General features: G+C 48.8%; 1 protein-coding gene across 2 annotated transcripts in view; it reads left to right on the top strand.

The window, feature by feature from the left end:
- The first annotated feature begins 3,831 nt into the window (after positions 1-3,831).
- p3h1 (prolyl 3-hydroxylase 1) overlaps positions 3,832-12,417 on the top strand; it is a 52,831-nt gene continuing 44,245 nt past the window's right edge. The window contains exons 1-2 of one of the 2 annotated variants that reach the window (XM_078239075.1): positions 3,832-3,969; positions 4,265-4,704. In XM_078239075.1, the coding sequence (XP_078095201.1) occupies positions 4,267-4,704 (438 nt within the window). In that variant the 5' untranslated portion in view covers positions 3,832-3,969; positions 4,265-4,266. Of the gene's footprint in view, positions 3,970-4,187; positions 4,705-12,417 lie in introns of those variants that run through there. The other variant, XM_078239076.1, reaches the window with a different exon arrangement.

Genomic DNA, 12,417 nt, shown 5'->3' on the forward strand with positions numbered 1-12,417 from the left:
TAGTGCTGTCAATGGGAATAGCTTATTTTTTGTCTATCTTATCTAAACCTGTCATTATCTTGTAGACCCTTATCAAATCTCCCCTCAATCTTTACTTGACAAAGGACAACCTCAGCTTCTCCAACCTAATTGTAATGACTCAGGAAGCTCGACTGGAAAGGAAAATTGTTCATTTCAGAATGCAAAGTAAAAACACTACCGTGGTGTAGACACGTTAGTTCCTGCCTGGGACTAACATTCAGCAGGCCCAGTCCTGGGCCTGCCTTATAAAAGGCTCAGGTTATGAGTTCCAGCTGGGCAGGCCACTGACTGTTATCAGGAGAACTGATACTCAACATGCCCCACACGGAGATCAATCAATGATTCCCCATGAACCTCATGGGGGTTGCCATATAATCCCTACAGTGCAGAAGGAGGCCATTTGGCCCATCGAATCTGCACCAACTCACTAACAGACCATCCCACCCAGGCCCTATCCCCGTAACCCCACATATTTGCCCGCTAATCCCCCAACCTACACATCTTGGAACACTAAGGGTAAAAGGCACAGTAGCACAGTGGTTAGCACTGCTGTTTCACAGCGCCAGGGACCCGGGTTGATTCCCGGCTTGGGTCACTGTCTGTGTGGAGTTTGCACGTTCTCCCCGTGTCTGCGTGGGTTTCCTCCGGGTGCTCCGGTTTTCTCCCACATTCTGAAAGATATGCCGGTTAGGTGAATTGACCTGAACAGGCACTGGACTGTGGCAACTAGGGGAATTTCACAGTAACTTCATTGCGGTGTTAATGTAAGTTTACTTATGACGAATAAATAAACTTAATTTAGCATGGCCAATCCACCTAATCTTCACGTCTTTGAAGCGTGGGAGGAGACCGGAGCACCCGGAGGAGACCCATGTAGACACGGGGAGAACGTACAAACTCCATACAGTCACCCAAGGTTGGAATTGAACCCGGATCCTAGTCGCTGTGAGACAGCAGTGCTAACCACTGTGCCACCGAGCTGCCCACACTATCACAGCTAGCCTTGAAGCTAGGGGCCCACTTATCCCAGGAACAAGGCTGATAAATCGCCTCTGCATTCTCACACCCTCACTATCACGTTGGTGACCAGAACGGGACATAGTTCCCTAATTGTGGCCCAACCAGATCTTTTATAAAAGTTCAGCATAGCTTCCTTGTTTATGAACTCAACGCCTCTCTTCATGAAACTCAAGATGCCCACATGGTTTGCTAATTATACTCTCAATATGTCTTGCCAACTTCAAGGATCCGTGCACATGAACTCCCAGGTCTCTGCAGAAAATGTAAACTTTTGAACAATCGTTTTGAAATATGCCATTAAATCACTATCCCTTCAACCAAACTGGCCCTATTTCTCTCACCACCAAAACTGATCTAAGATGGCACTGAAGCAAGGCAACTTCTGTAAGCTGTGCCCAGCATACCCTCTAATTCTATCTTTTACTCTCGTTCTGTGCTTCTAAGTCTTTATTCTAACTCTTTTTAACTCTCTAATAATGCTCTATTTCAATCTCTTACCCTGCATTGAGCTGATCCTTCTCTACACCCTAGCTATGACTGTAACAGGACATTCTGCACCCTCTCCCTTCCTTCTCTATGAACGGTATGCTTTGTATAGTACGCAAGAAACAATACTTTTCACTGTATGCTGATACACGTGCAATAATAAATCAAATCAAATCATTACTTCACATTCCGATATCCACTTTGTTTCTCCACTTATTGCCTGACAGAATGATGCACTCCCCAAAGAGGCTATTTGACCCTGTGCCAATGAGTCCCGATACCCAGCCCCCTTTTCATGGTCCTGTAAATTTTCTCCTGTTCGAGAGTTTATCCAATTCCATTTTCAATGTTACAGGTGAATCTGCCTCCACTGCCCTTTCAGGCAGAGCGTTCCAGATCAGCACAACTCGATGCGTAAAATAATCATCTCACCCCTTTAACTACTAATTTTAATTAAAATTCCACAAGGTTTATTTATTAGTGTCACAAGTAGGCTTACATTAGCACTGCAATGAAGTTACTGTGAAGGTACCCTAGTTGCCACACTCCGGCGCCTGTTCAGGTACACTGAGGGAGAATTTAGCATGGCCAATGGTTATTACTTCCGCTTTCCGGGTCAGTTGGAGGTCACTGTCACCATGGGATCCGGGCCGGAGCTGCCGGACCCCCGGAGCTGGAGCGCGGCGGGGATCCCACTGGAGGCCACCCAGGAGAGGCTGCGGCGGCGGGGCCTCGGGGACCCCTGGGCCCACAATGAGGCCTGGCGGTTCAGTGGAGGCTTTGCTAAACCGATTGCCTTCAGCGATATCTTCTTTCGAGGCTTCAAGTGGGGATTTGCAGCTTTTGTTGTGGCTCTGGGTGTTGAATATGCCCTGTTTTCTCTCAAGAAGAATGGAGGACATCACTAGAGAATGACAAAGAACATTGAAATTCTGCGGAACTTCAGCATCTCCCCACCTTGGGTGGGCTGTAACTCGTGCATGAGACAAGTAGCAAACCTCTATAGAATAAAATAATGTATTGAATCCAAAAAGAAAATGCACCCAAACAGCAGGTCTTTCGGACTGTGGGAGGAAACCGGAGTACCCGGAGGAAACCCACGCAGACACAGGGAAAACGTGCAGACTCCACACAGTTACCCCACCCGGGTCCCTGGCACTGTGGGGCAGCAGTGTTGACCTCAGTGCCACCATTCAATGGCAAGGCAGAATGATAAAACATCAATGCTGGAATTCTACCGCCCTGTCCGCCATGGAATCGGAGCGGGCAAGGGGCGGACAATGGAAATGTCCGTTTGATCTCAGGCAGGAATTTCCAGTCTCGCTCGAGCGAGGCCATAAAATTCCGCCCCAAGTCTTAAGATGCTCTGGATGTTATGGAGCCAATAGGATCTCCTCACAGGCCAAATCTTCCGGACGCCCAGTGTTAAAGATAGGTACATGATACTTGGGGCTCCCAGTTCTCCTCGGATTCACTCCTGGATGTTATATTGCATGACGCCTCATCAACCAACTGTCCCAACTGGTTAAAACAACCTTTATTCCCCACCTTTAATATTTTAAGACTGATAAATGATAGCGATCAAAGAAAATGATTTTTATCCTTCACAATTTCTCACCGTGACCAGGAGGATAATGTTTAATTCCTGCGGGTGCCAGGACGATCCTGAACTGTTGCCGGCCTGAACCGTACCACCGTGCACGTTTGGTAAAAGCCAAATTTTGGTGGTTCAGGATGGTAATGAAAGGGTTACTTTTTCCAGCTCTCTATGGATGTCTCCAGCCTCCCCTCCCCCCATCGCCAGTGAGCGCACACACACACACATAAAAACCAAATGTTTTCAGAGACAGGATCCCCTTATAGCTCAGGCCAGGGGAGATTGAATAGTCAAATGTTATGTTTAAGTAAAAATGTTCCTCAATCTATTTAGTGCCACAATGATACATAAGGATCATTTTAGATTCCGTCAAGTGGACGTAAGCAAAGAATCCCCCAATTCCTTCCAAGCTTTGCTACATCAAAGAAAATGTGATCGGAGGATAGAAATTCCTGCCTTCCCGATTTGTACATTCATTTTTATTTTTGAACACACTTTCACCTCCATCATTGTTCACAGCTGGAGTCCAGAACTCCCGGTAAATCTGAGGAGAGCGAGGGAATCTCCCCGGGGTACTGTCTAGAGCGACTTGAGTTTTGGGGTGAAGCAGCCTTGAGTCCTTTTAAACAACTTGCACTTTACAAAGGCGCCTTTTAAAATGGTCAAATATCCCGGTGCCTTTTGCAGAGTGGGAGTTGGACAGCAAGGGGCAGAGCAGGAGGAAGGGGAGGCCACAAGATTCCAATGTGTGGATAGAAATATGTCGAACTGCAGCCCGTCCCCCCACCCCCAACAAAATCAGAGCTAGAGGGCGAAGACTGTTGTGATTTTTGCTCAGTTTTTCGGTGAGTCCTTTTGTTGTCCCCCCAGATTTCAGGAAACTCTGCCCTCTCTCTGCTTTAAGCTTAATGTTGACTGTAGCGCATAAACATTCCAACTTACAAGTTTCTAAAGAGTTTGTGAGCACTTGTGACTGACTGGCTGCAAGGAGGAGACAGGCCCAGACTCCTCCCTCAGGGAGGAAGCATTCTCTCCAGTTCAAATTGCATCCTTACCCCTGTGCCTCATAAGGCTGCGGTGCCTCTGTCTCTCCCTCTCTCTCTTTCTCTCACTCTCTCCCTCCCCTTCTCTCCACCACAGACATGGCCCCCTGCTCTATCTTCCTCCTGCTCATCTTGGCTGCAGGGAACAGGGCCCAACAGCGGGAGCCACGCCATGCCCCGCTGGAGCCGTACGACCGCCTGTTCAGCGCGGCGGTGGAGGCGTATTACCTAGACGACTGGCAAGGGGTGATCATTAACATGGAGCGGGCACTCAAGAACCAAGTCACCCTACGGCGGGTAAAGGTGCACTGCTGGACCCTCTGCAACAACCAGACGGGCTTTGTCATCTCCAGCAGCGGACAGGAATTCTTCTTTGACACAAACTTCTTCAATTCGGTGCTGAGGAAGGCCAACTGCCTGAAGGAGTGTGAGGGAGACAAACTGGGGCCCTACTCCATGTATCAGATCTCCGAGGAGCTGCTGCTGGAGTTTCAGAAGAGGACCCCTTACAACTATCTCCAAATGGCTTACTTCAAGGTAATTCTAACCACCGTGCCTTCCCCCTCTGAGTGGAAACTTGCCCTACAAACCCTACTCTCACCCAGACCAGCTCCTGCATCTCTGATTCGGGCCTTTCTGCGATTAACAGCGGCTTAAAATAACAGTCTGCATTTTTTTGTTTCTGAAATCCCACGGAGGCCGAATCTTAAAGGATTCTCCTGGCAGCTCACATCCTGCTTATTTGTGCACTTTAGTTCTGAAACCTTATAGTGAGGGGTGGGAGTCTTAGGGGATGGATCTGTCTCCCATTTCAAAGCTCTTACGAACCCACTCTGCCTGGCAAAGGGGAGGTAATAACTTGTGGGCCAAAGGACGATATTGATTTTACTCTGGTTTAGCAGTGCTCAGAACTACTGTAGAAGTCGGCAGTGAAGGTTAGATTGAGAAGATTCCTTTGTCTAGTTTTCACTTGATGTGAAGACTCGCAGGCCCTGCTGCACCTGAAGAATGGTGTTAACTTTGATTTTAAAGTTTGAGCTCTCTCTCCCTCTCTGAGCATCAGCTGAAAAGTGGGTACATTGTGGTCAATCTTTGACATTTGCCAGTTTTGGTGTTGAGGTGTTGCCTGCCCCGGGGACCTGCGTGTCCTCTGGTGACAGGTTTAGTCTGTTTTACTCCTGTCTTTGGTGGAGAGCTGGAGCGGTGCCCTCCCCTATCTCCCCCTCCCCCAGCCAAACCCACTAGTCCGAGTGCCACGTCGAAGTTAGCTGTCAGCTGAAGCTTCCCGTGGCTGCTCACAGCTCCCTTTGCAGTGGTCTGCAAGAGGATATCAAAATCCCACCGAACCGCAGAAGAGTCCTGACTCCCCTGTCTGAAAACTGAATTTAAAAAATTAGCTCCTCGCCTCGAAACAGCCCTTAATTCGGGTGATTTGAAAGCACGTTTTTCTATTGGAAGATCACTTGTGGCAAATGTTTATATTTAATATGAATTTCTCAGCTTCTCATACTGTTTAATAGAATTCCCTCACAATGTTTTACATAATCTTCATCTACCTCATCATTACTCTTCCCTGTAATTGTAGCATCTATTTGGTTTTTTTTGTAAAAATGATTAGAAAAACTTGCTTCAATATAGCATTCTCCCGTCAACTGGGATTGTAGTCCCTGGAATTCAAAAAGTCAAGATTTGAGCACAGCTTTCAAGTTGCTAAGGGAGACCGATGGGGTAGATCGAAATTTATTTGGGGAGCCAGAGGACACTATCGAAATATTAAAGATTAGCCCTTCTTGAGCCACATTCGGAAAAGTTTAAAGTTTATTTATTAGTGTCACAGGTAGGCTTACATTAACACTGCAATGAAGTTACTGTGAAAATCCCCTAGCCGCCACACTCCGGCACCCGTTTGGGTACACTGAGGGAGAATTTAGCACGGCCAATGCACTTAACCAACACGTCTTTCGGACTGTGAGAGGAAACCGGAGCACCCGGAGGAAACCCACGCAGACACGGGGAGAAAGTACAGACTCTGCACGGACAGTGACCCGAGGCAGGAATCGAACCCGGGTCCCTGTGAGGCAACAGGGGGCTGCCATGTGCCACCCTACAAAACACTTGTACGCAGAAAAAAAAGTGATAGAGGTTTGGAACTCTCTTCCACAAATGGCTGTTGGTGCCAGATCAGTTATTATTTTTATAGCTGAGATTGATGGAATTTTGTTGTACAAGAGGTATGAAGGGATATGGAGCAAAGATGGAGGGTGAAAATCTCCCATCTGGGATTAAGTCCCGTGGAGGGGACAGGAATGTGGATTGTTTCCCGCCATGGAGGCTCGTGGGAGAACACGCCATATTCCCCAGCACCCCACCTCATTATTTATGCAGCCAGGTGCTTTGCGCCATATTCTGTGGTGCGGCACACTCGCTGGTGTGTGTCCCACCGTCATGTCCAGGCCCCATATTGAAAAGGCGCCCAACCTCACTGTCCCACTGCTGAAGTGAAGATGGTAGATCTCTGGGAACATTCAGAGGCTGGAGAATGGACCCTTTCCAGGACACTGGGCGGGATTTTCCGGCCGCGCTCACCCCGAAACTGGAAAATCTCACCCGAGGTCAATGGACATTTGCCCGGTCCGCCCCCCCTGCCCACAACGTTTCCCGTAGCGGGCGGGACGGGAAAACTCCCACCACTGAATCTGGAAGGTCCATCGGTAGACGCTCCCCCGCCCACTGCTGTGGTGTTCCGGGATCCAGGGTTGCAGGAGATCTCCATCCTGAACTCCGGAGGCAGCCTCTGGCATTGTTCAGGTGAGCCCCGACCTCTGCGCGCCACGCTGTTCCAAACGTGTTTGGCGTTGGCGTGCTTTCCTGATGGTGTCACGGAGAATCAGGCGTGGGTGGAAGATTCCAGTCGGCCCTCCTTCTTCTCCATCCACCCGAGAGAGCAGACAGGGCCTAGATTTAACATCTTGTCCAGCAGTGCAGCACTCCCTCGGTGCATTGCAGGCTGGGGAGTGAGACCCAGTCCCACATCCTTCAAGAGGGTTGCGAACTGAGTCACAGCTGACAGCATCTTCATCTATTTGTTTTGTTTTCGGCACAGAGGCAGGCTTGTCAGTGGCTAGATGGAGTCCTTTAATCCCACCTTCAAGTTTAATCAGCCCACACTCCTCAACAATTGCGTTGATGTTTAGATGCAGCCTGGATGGCCTTGCTGGTCACACTAATGTTGGATGGCTGCACAGAGACCTTGGCCAGTCCAGAAACAGTTTAAATAGGCCCAGCATCTCTGTAGGAGATCAGTGCCAATTACCAAGCAGAAGGGACTACAACGAGAGAGTGATTTGTGGCGAATGTTCACTCGTGCCAATCCTCCTGTCATAGATCTTCAGCTCTTATTCCTCAGCATGGTGGGTGCAGTCAGATGGGATGGCATGAAGGAAAGCATACTGCCGATGGGTTGAGGAGGTCATTGAATAAGGGCAGGCTTGGGTTAGAGTAGACGTCCTTCCCCCAGTAGCTTGCCCGCTGCAATTACCCTGCAGATAATTGGGGGTGAGGATGGTGTGGAGACAACGTTGCTCAGGACTGGGAGCCAGGGGAAGTGAGTTAGTCCCAGAGTACCTGTAATTATGGCCATTGTTGAGTTGAGTTGCACATCGGTAAGTTTGGTGTGGGCAGATTTGTACCATACTGGTGCGCAGTATTTGGCGGTTGGGTACATGATGGCAAGAGCAGAGGTCCTTAGAGTCTTGGCTTGTGATCCCCATGAGGTACTGGCCAGCTCAGGGAGGGGATTGTTGAGGGTTTTAATTGTTTCTACACTCCTGATGAGGTGCTGAGTTTTATCTTCAGTGATATCTGATTTATATTATTAATCTTTCATCCTAGAGGTAGCTTGGCCATTTACTTTGGCACCTTAACTTTGAAAAATCTCTTCTGTACATGCAAAAAGAATTAATATATAAATATCCTGTAATATGAGACGCTTGTATAATAAGAAAAACTAGCTACCTTGCCCTTGATGGCTTTGTTACTGATTGCAGTGCTCGGGTGAGATCTGTGGTCGCTGGTTCAATCGGTGGTCCATGCAGGGTGCAGCTGTCATGGTTCCACTGTTGGCCTCAGTACCATTGGACTTGGGAGGGGGAAAACCCAAAAGCAGAGTTCCCACTCCTGTTTCCATCTAGACATTCTCGCCTGCATGGGCAACGGGATACAATTGGACTTGGCTGCAGTGTTCAACCCTATGGGGGCTGACTGGTCTAGGTTCTGAGATGAAGAATAGGAATCGGGGTGGGATAGCAGAGAGGTGAAGGAGAATTACCCCAGCCAGGGGGGAGTTGGGGGGGGGGGGGTTTAAATGTCCAACAAGTTCCTAACAATTAGTTCAAATGCCTCAGTTTTCACATTTCCCTTTTCCGTCAAATATAAACTGGGCCTGGGGGTGAGGGTAGAAAAATCTGTGTGAAATTTTGTCCTTCCTCCTCTATCCACGCCCACCCTCCTGAAGTCTCCAAAGGAGTTGTCACTACCTTTCTGTCACTGTCATGGCTGATGACATCTTTTGACCATCTCGGAAATGGGGCGGCACAGTGGTTAGCACTGCTGCCTCACAGCGCCAGGGACCCGGGTTCAATTCTAGCCTCGGGTCACTGTCTGTACGGAGTTTGCGCATTCTCCCCGTGTCTGCGTGGGTTTCCTCCAGGTGCTCTGGTTTCCTCCCATAATGCAAAGATGTGCGGGTTAGGCTGATTGGCGATGCTAAATTGTCAGGGGATTAACAGGGTAAATATGTGGGATGTCAGGGAATGGGGCCTGGGTGGGATTGTGATCGGTATGGACTTGATGGGCTGAATGGCCTCCTTCTGCACTGTAGGGATTCTATGAGAGTTGCCAGCTCTGGTTGGACACACCCCAGGAGCTGTCACATGACCTCTCACCTTCACCTGCCCCTTGCCCCCAGGCTCTTACTATTGGCTGGATGACACGTTGATCGATCGCCATATACCCGTGGCTTTTCAAATGTCTCCATTTTGATGTTTGAAATCTGCACGCCAGCCTTGAAGAGAAGAGGGATGGAAATAAGGTGGATAGAAGAATGAAAATCTAGCTTTATACATCATAGAAATAGAAACCCTACAGTGCAGAAGGAGGCCATTCGGCCCATCGAGTCTGCACCGACCACAATCCCACCCAGGCCCTACCCCCACATATTTACCCGCTAATCCCTCCAACCTACACATCTCAGGACTCTAAGGGGCAATTTCTAACCTGGCCAATCAACCTAACTCGCACATCTTTGGACTGTGGGAGGAAACCGGAGCACCCGGAGGAAACCCACGCAGACACGAGGAGAATGTGCAAACTCCACACAGACAGTGACCCGAGCCGGGAATCGAACCCAGGACTCTGGAGCTGTGAAGCAGCAGTGCTAACCACTGTGCTACCGTGCCGCCTACATAAGTGGGAAGAGTTGAGAGAATAATGGCCGTTGTCAATATAAAGCAAATGGTCGCTGGATTCTGTAAGAAGTCTCACAACACCAGGTTAAAGTCCAACAGGTTTATTTGGTACCACAAGCTACCAGATTTCGGAGCGCTGCCCCTTCATCAGGTGAGTGGGAGTTCTGTTCACAAACAGGGCATATAAAGACACAAACTCAATTTACAAAATAATGGTTGGATGCGAGTCTTTACAGGTAATCAAATCTTAAAGGTACAGACAATGTGAGTGGAGAGATCGTTAAGCACAGGTTAAAGAGATGTGTATTGTCTCCAGACAGGACAGTTAGTGAGATTTTGCAAGCCCAGGCAAGTCGTAGGGGTTACAGATAGTGTGACATGAATCCAAGATCCCAGTTGAGGTCGTCCTCATGTGTGCGGAACTTGGTTATCAGTCTCTGCTCAGTGACTCTGCGTTGCCGTGTGTCATGAAGGCCGCCTTGGAGAACGCTTACCCGAAGGTCAGAGGCCGAATGCCCGTGAGCGCTGAAGTGTTCCCCAACAGGCCTTCACAACACACGACAGCGCAGAGTCACTGAGCAGAGACTGATAGCCAAGTTCCGCACACACGAGGACGGCCTCAACCGGGATCTTGGGTTCATGTCACACTATCTGTAACCCCCACGACTCGCCTGGGCTTGCAAAATCTCACTAACTGTCCTGTCTGGAGACAATACACATCTCTTTAACCTGTGCTTAACGCTCTCTCCATTCACATTGTCTGTACCTTTAAGACTTGATTACCTGTAAGACTCGCATTCCAACCATTATTTTGTAAATTGAGTTTGTGTCTTTATATACCCTGTTTGTGAACAGAACTCCCACTCACCTGATGAAGGAGCAGCGCTCCGAAAGCTTGTGGCTTTTGCTACCAAATAAACCTGTTGGACTTTAACGTGGTGTTGTGAGACTTCTTACTGTGTTTACCCCAGTCCAACGCCGGCATCTCCACATCGCTGGATTCTGGCCAGGTGTTGAAGCTGTTGTGGTGACAGATAGAGGCAGCAATGTGGGTGAGGGGCAGGGAAAGGTCATTCAGTCATTTAGTTTCTGCCTTAAGCCATCTGTGATGTCCAAATGCTTTGCAGCAACCTCAAGGTTGCCTCAAAGAGAGACATACTCTTCCACCTTCTTCTATCGGGAAAAAGACACAAAAGTCAGGTCACGTACCAACCGACTCAAGAACAGCTTCTTCCCTGATGCCATCAGACTTTTGAATGGACCTACGCCGTATTAAGTTGATCTTTGGAACTTTCTTCCTCAAAAGGCAGTGGAAGTAGAATCTTTGAATATTTTTAAAGGCAGAGCTAGATAGAGTCTTAATTAACAAGGGGGTGAAATATTACCGGGGTAGGTGGGAAGGTGGCGTGGAGGTGAAAATCAGATCAGCCATGATCTTACCGAATGGCAGAGCAGGCTTGAGGGGCCGAGTGGCCTACTCCTGCCCCTCATTCATATGTTCTTCAAATGCCAGCAGGGTGGCAGAATCAGAGCCACCTGGGTAAAGATGGATGTTGGTGCCAGTCAGTCTAGCACGCGACCCATCTGCTTTTGTACCACCGTCACCAGTTTTGTGGGCCAGCTCCGTCCCCCCAAGACAATAAACACTGGGGAGAAATCTGGCTGCCTCAGTTCTGCCCAACCCACCGTGAGGCGGTACCAGGCAGAAGCTGAACCAGACTGGACCCTGCCTGCAGCAACCATGTAGCAGGAACCTCTCTGGAATCTCTCCTCCTCAGTCACCTTCACTTAGACCAGACCTGATAGAAGGATTTGAAAAGGACTGGAAGAATAACACTAACTTGCATTTGTATAGCACCCGTATCATCTAAATGCAGTGGAGGCAGTGGGACAGTGGACAGAAGCCCAGGGTAATGCTCTGGGGATTAGGGTTCGAATCCCAGCACAGCAGATGGTGAAATTTGATTTCAATACAAATCTGGAAGTAAATGTCTAATGATGACTATGAAATCGTTGTTGATTGGTGTAAAAATTCACTCATGTCCGTTAGGGAAGGAAATCTACCACCCTCACCTGGTCTGACCTACATGTTATCCAGACCCACAGCAATGTGGTTGACTCTTAAATGCCCTCTGAAATGGCCCAACCAGCCACTCAATTCAAGGGCAATTAGGGATGGGTAATAAATATTGGCTCGGCCAGTGACGCCCCTGAACGAATAAAAGAAAACCTAAGGTCCTTCACTGGAGCATTAATCGGAGAAAATATGACACCAGGGCTGGAATTTTACCGCCATGCTCGTCACAGGGGTCGGAGCGGGCGAGGGGCAGGCAATGGGAAGGTCCGTAAACCTCGGGGGGGGGGGGGATGTTCCAGTTTTATGACGAGTAAGGCTGTAAAATCCCACCCCATGTCACTTGAGACAGAGAACATAAACCTAGTCACTCAGGGAGGTATTTCTTTTAAATCGTGTCTTCACGGAAGAATCATAGAATCCCTACAGTGCAGAAGGAGGCCATTCAGTCCATCGAGCCGACACTGACAACAGTCCAATATCCCCATAACCCCACACATTTACCCTGCTAATTCCCCTGACGCTAGGGTCAATTTAGCATGGCTAATCAACCTAACCTACACATCTTTGGACTGTGGGAGGAAACCGGAGCACCTGAAGGAAACCCATGCAGACACGGGGAGAATGTGCAAACTCCACACAGACAGTGACCTCAGTCAGGAATTGAACCCAGTTCCCTGGCGCTGTGAAGCAGCAGTGCTAACCACTATG

The sequence above is a fragment of the Mustelus asterias genome, chromosome 22, assembly GCF_964213995.1.
Source record: "Mustelus asterias chromosome 22, sMusAst1.hap1.1, whole genome shotgun sequence".
Taxonomy (NCBI): Eukaryota; Metazoa; Chordata; class Chondrichthyes; order Carcharhiniformes; family Triakidae; genus Mustelus; species Mustelus asterias.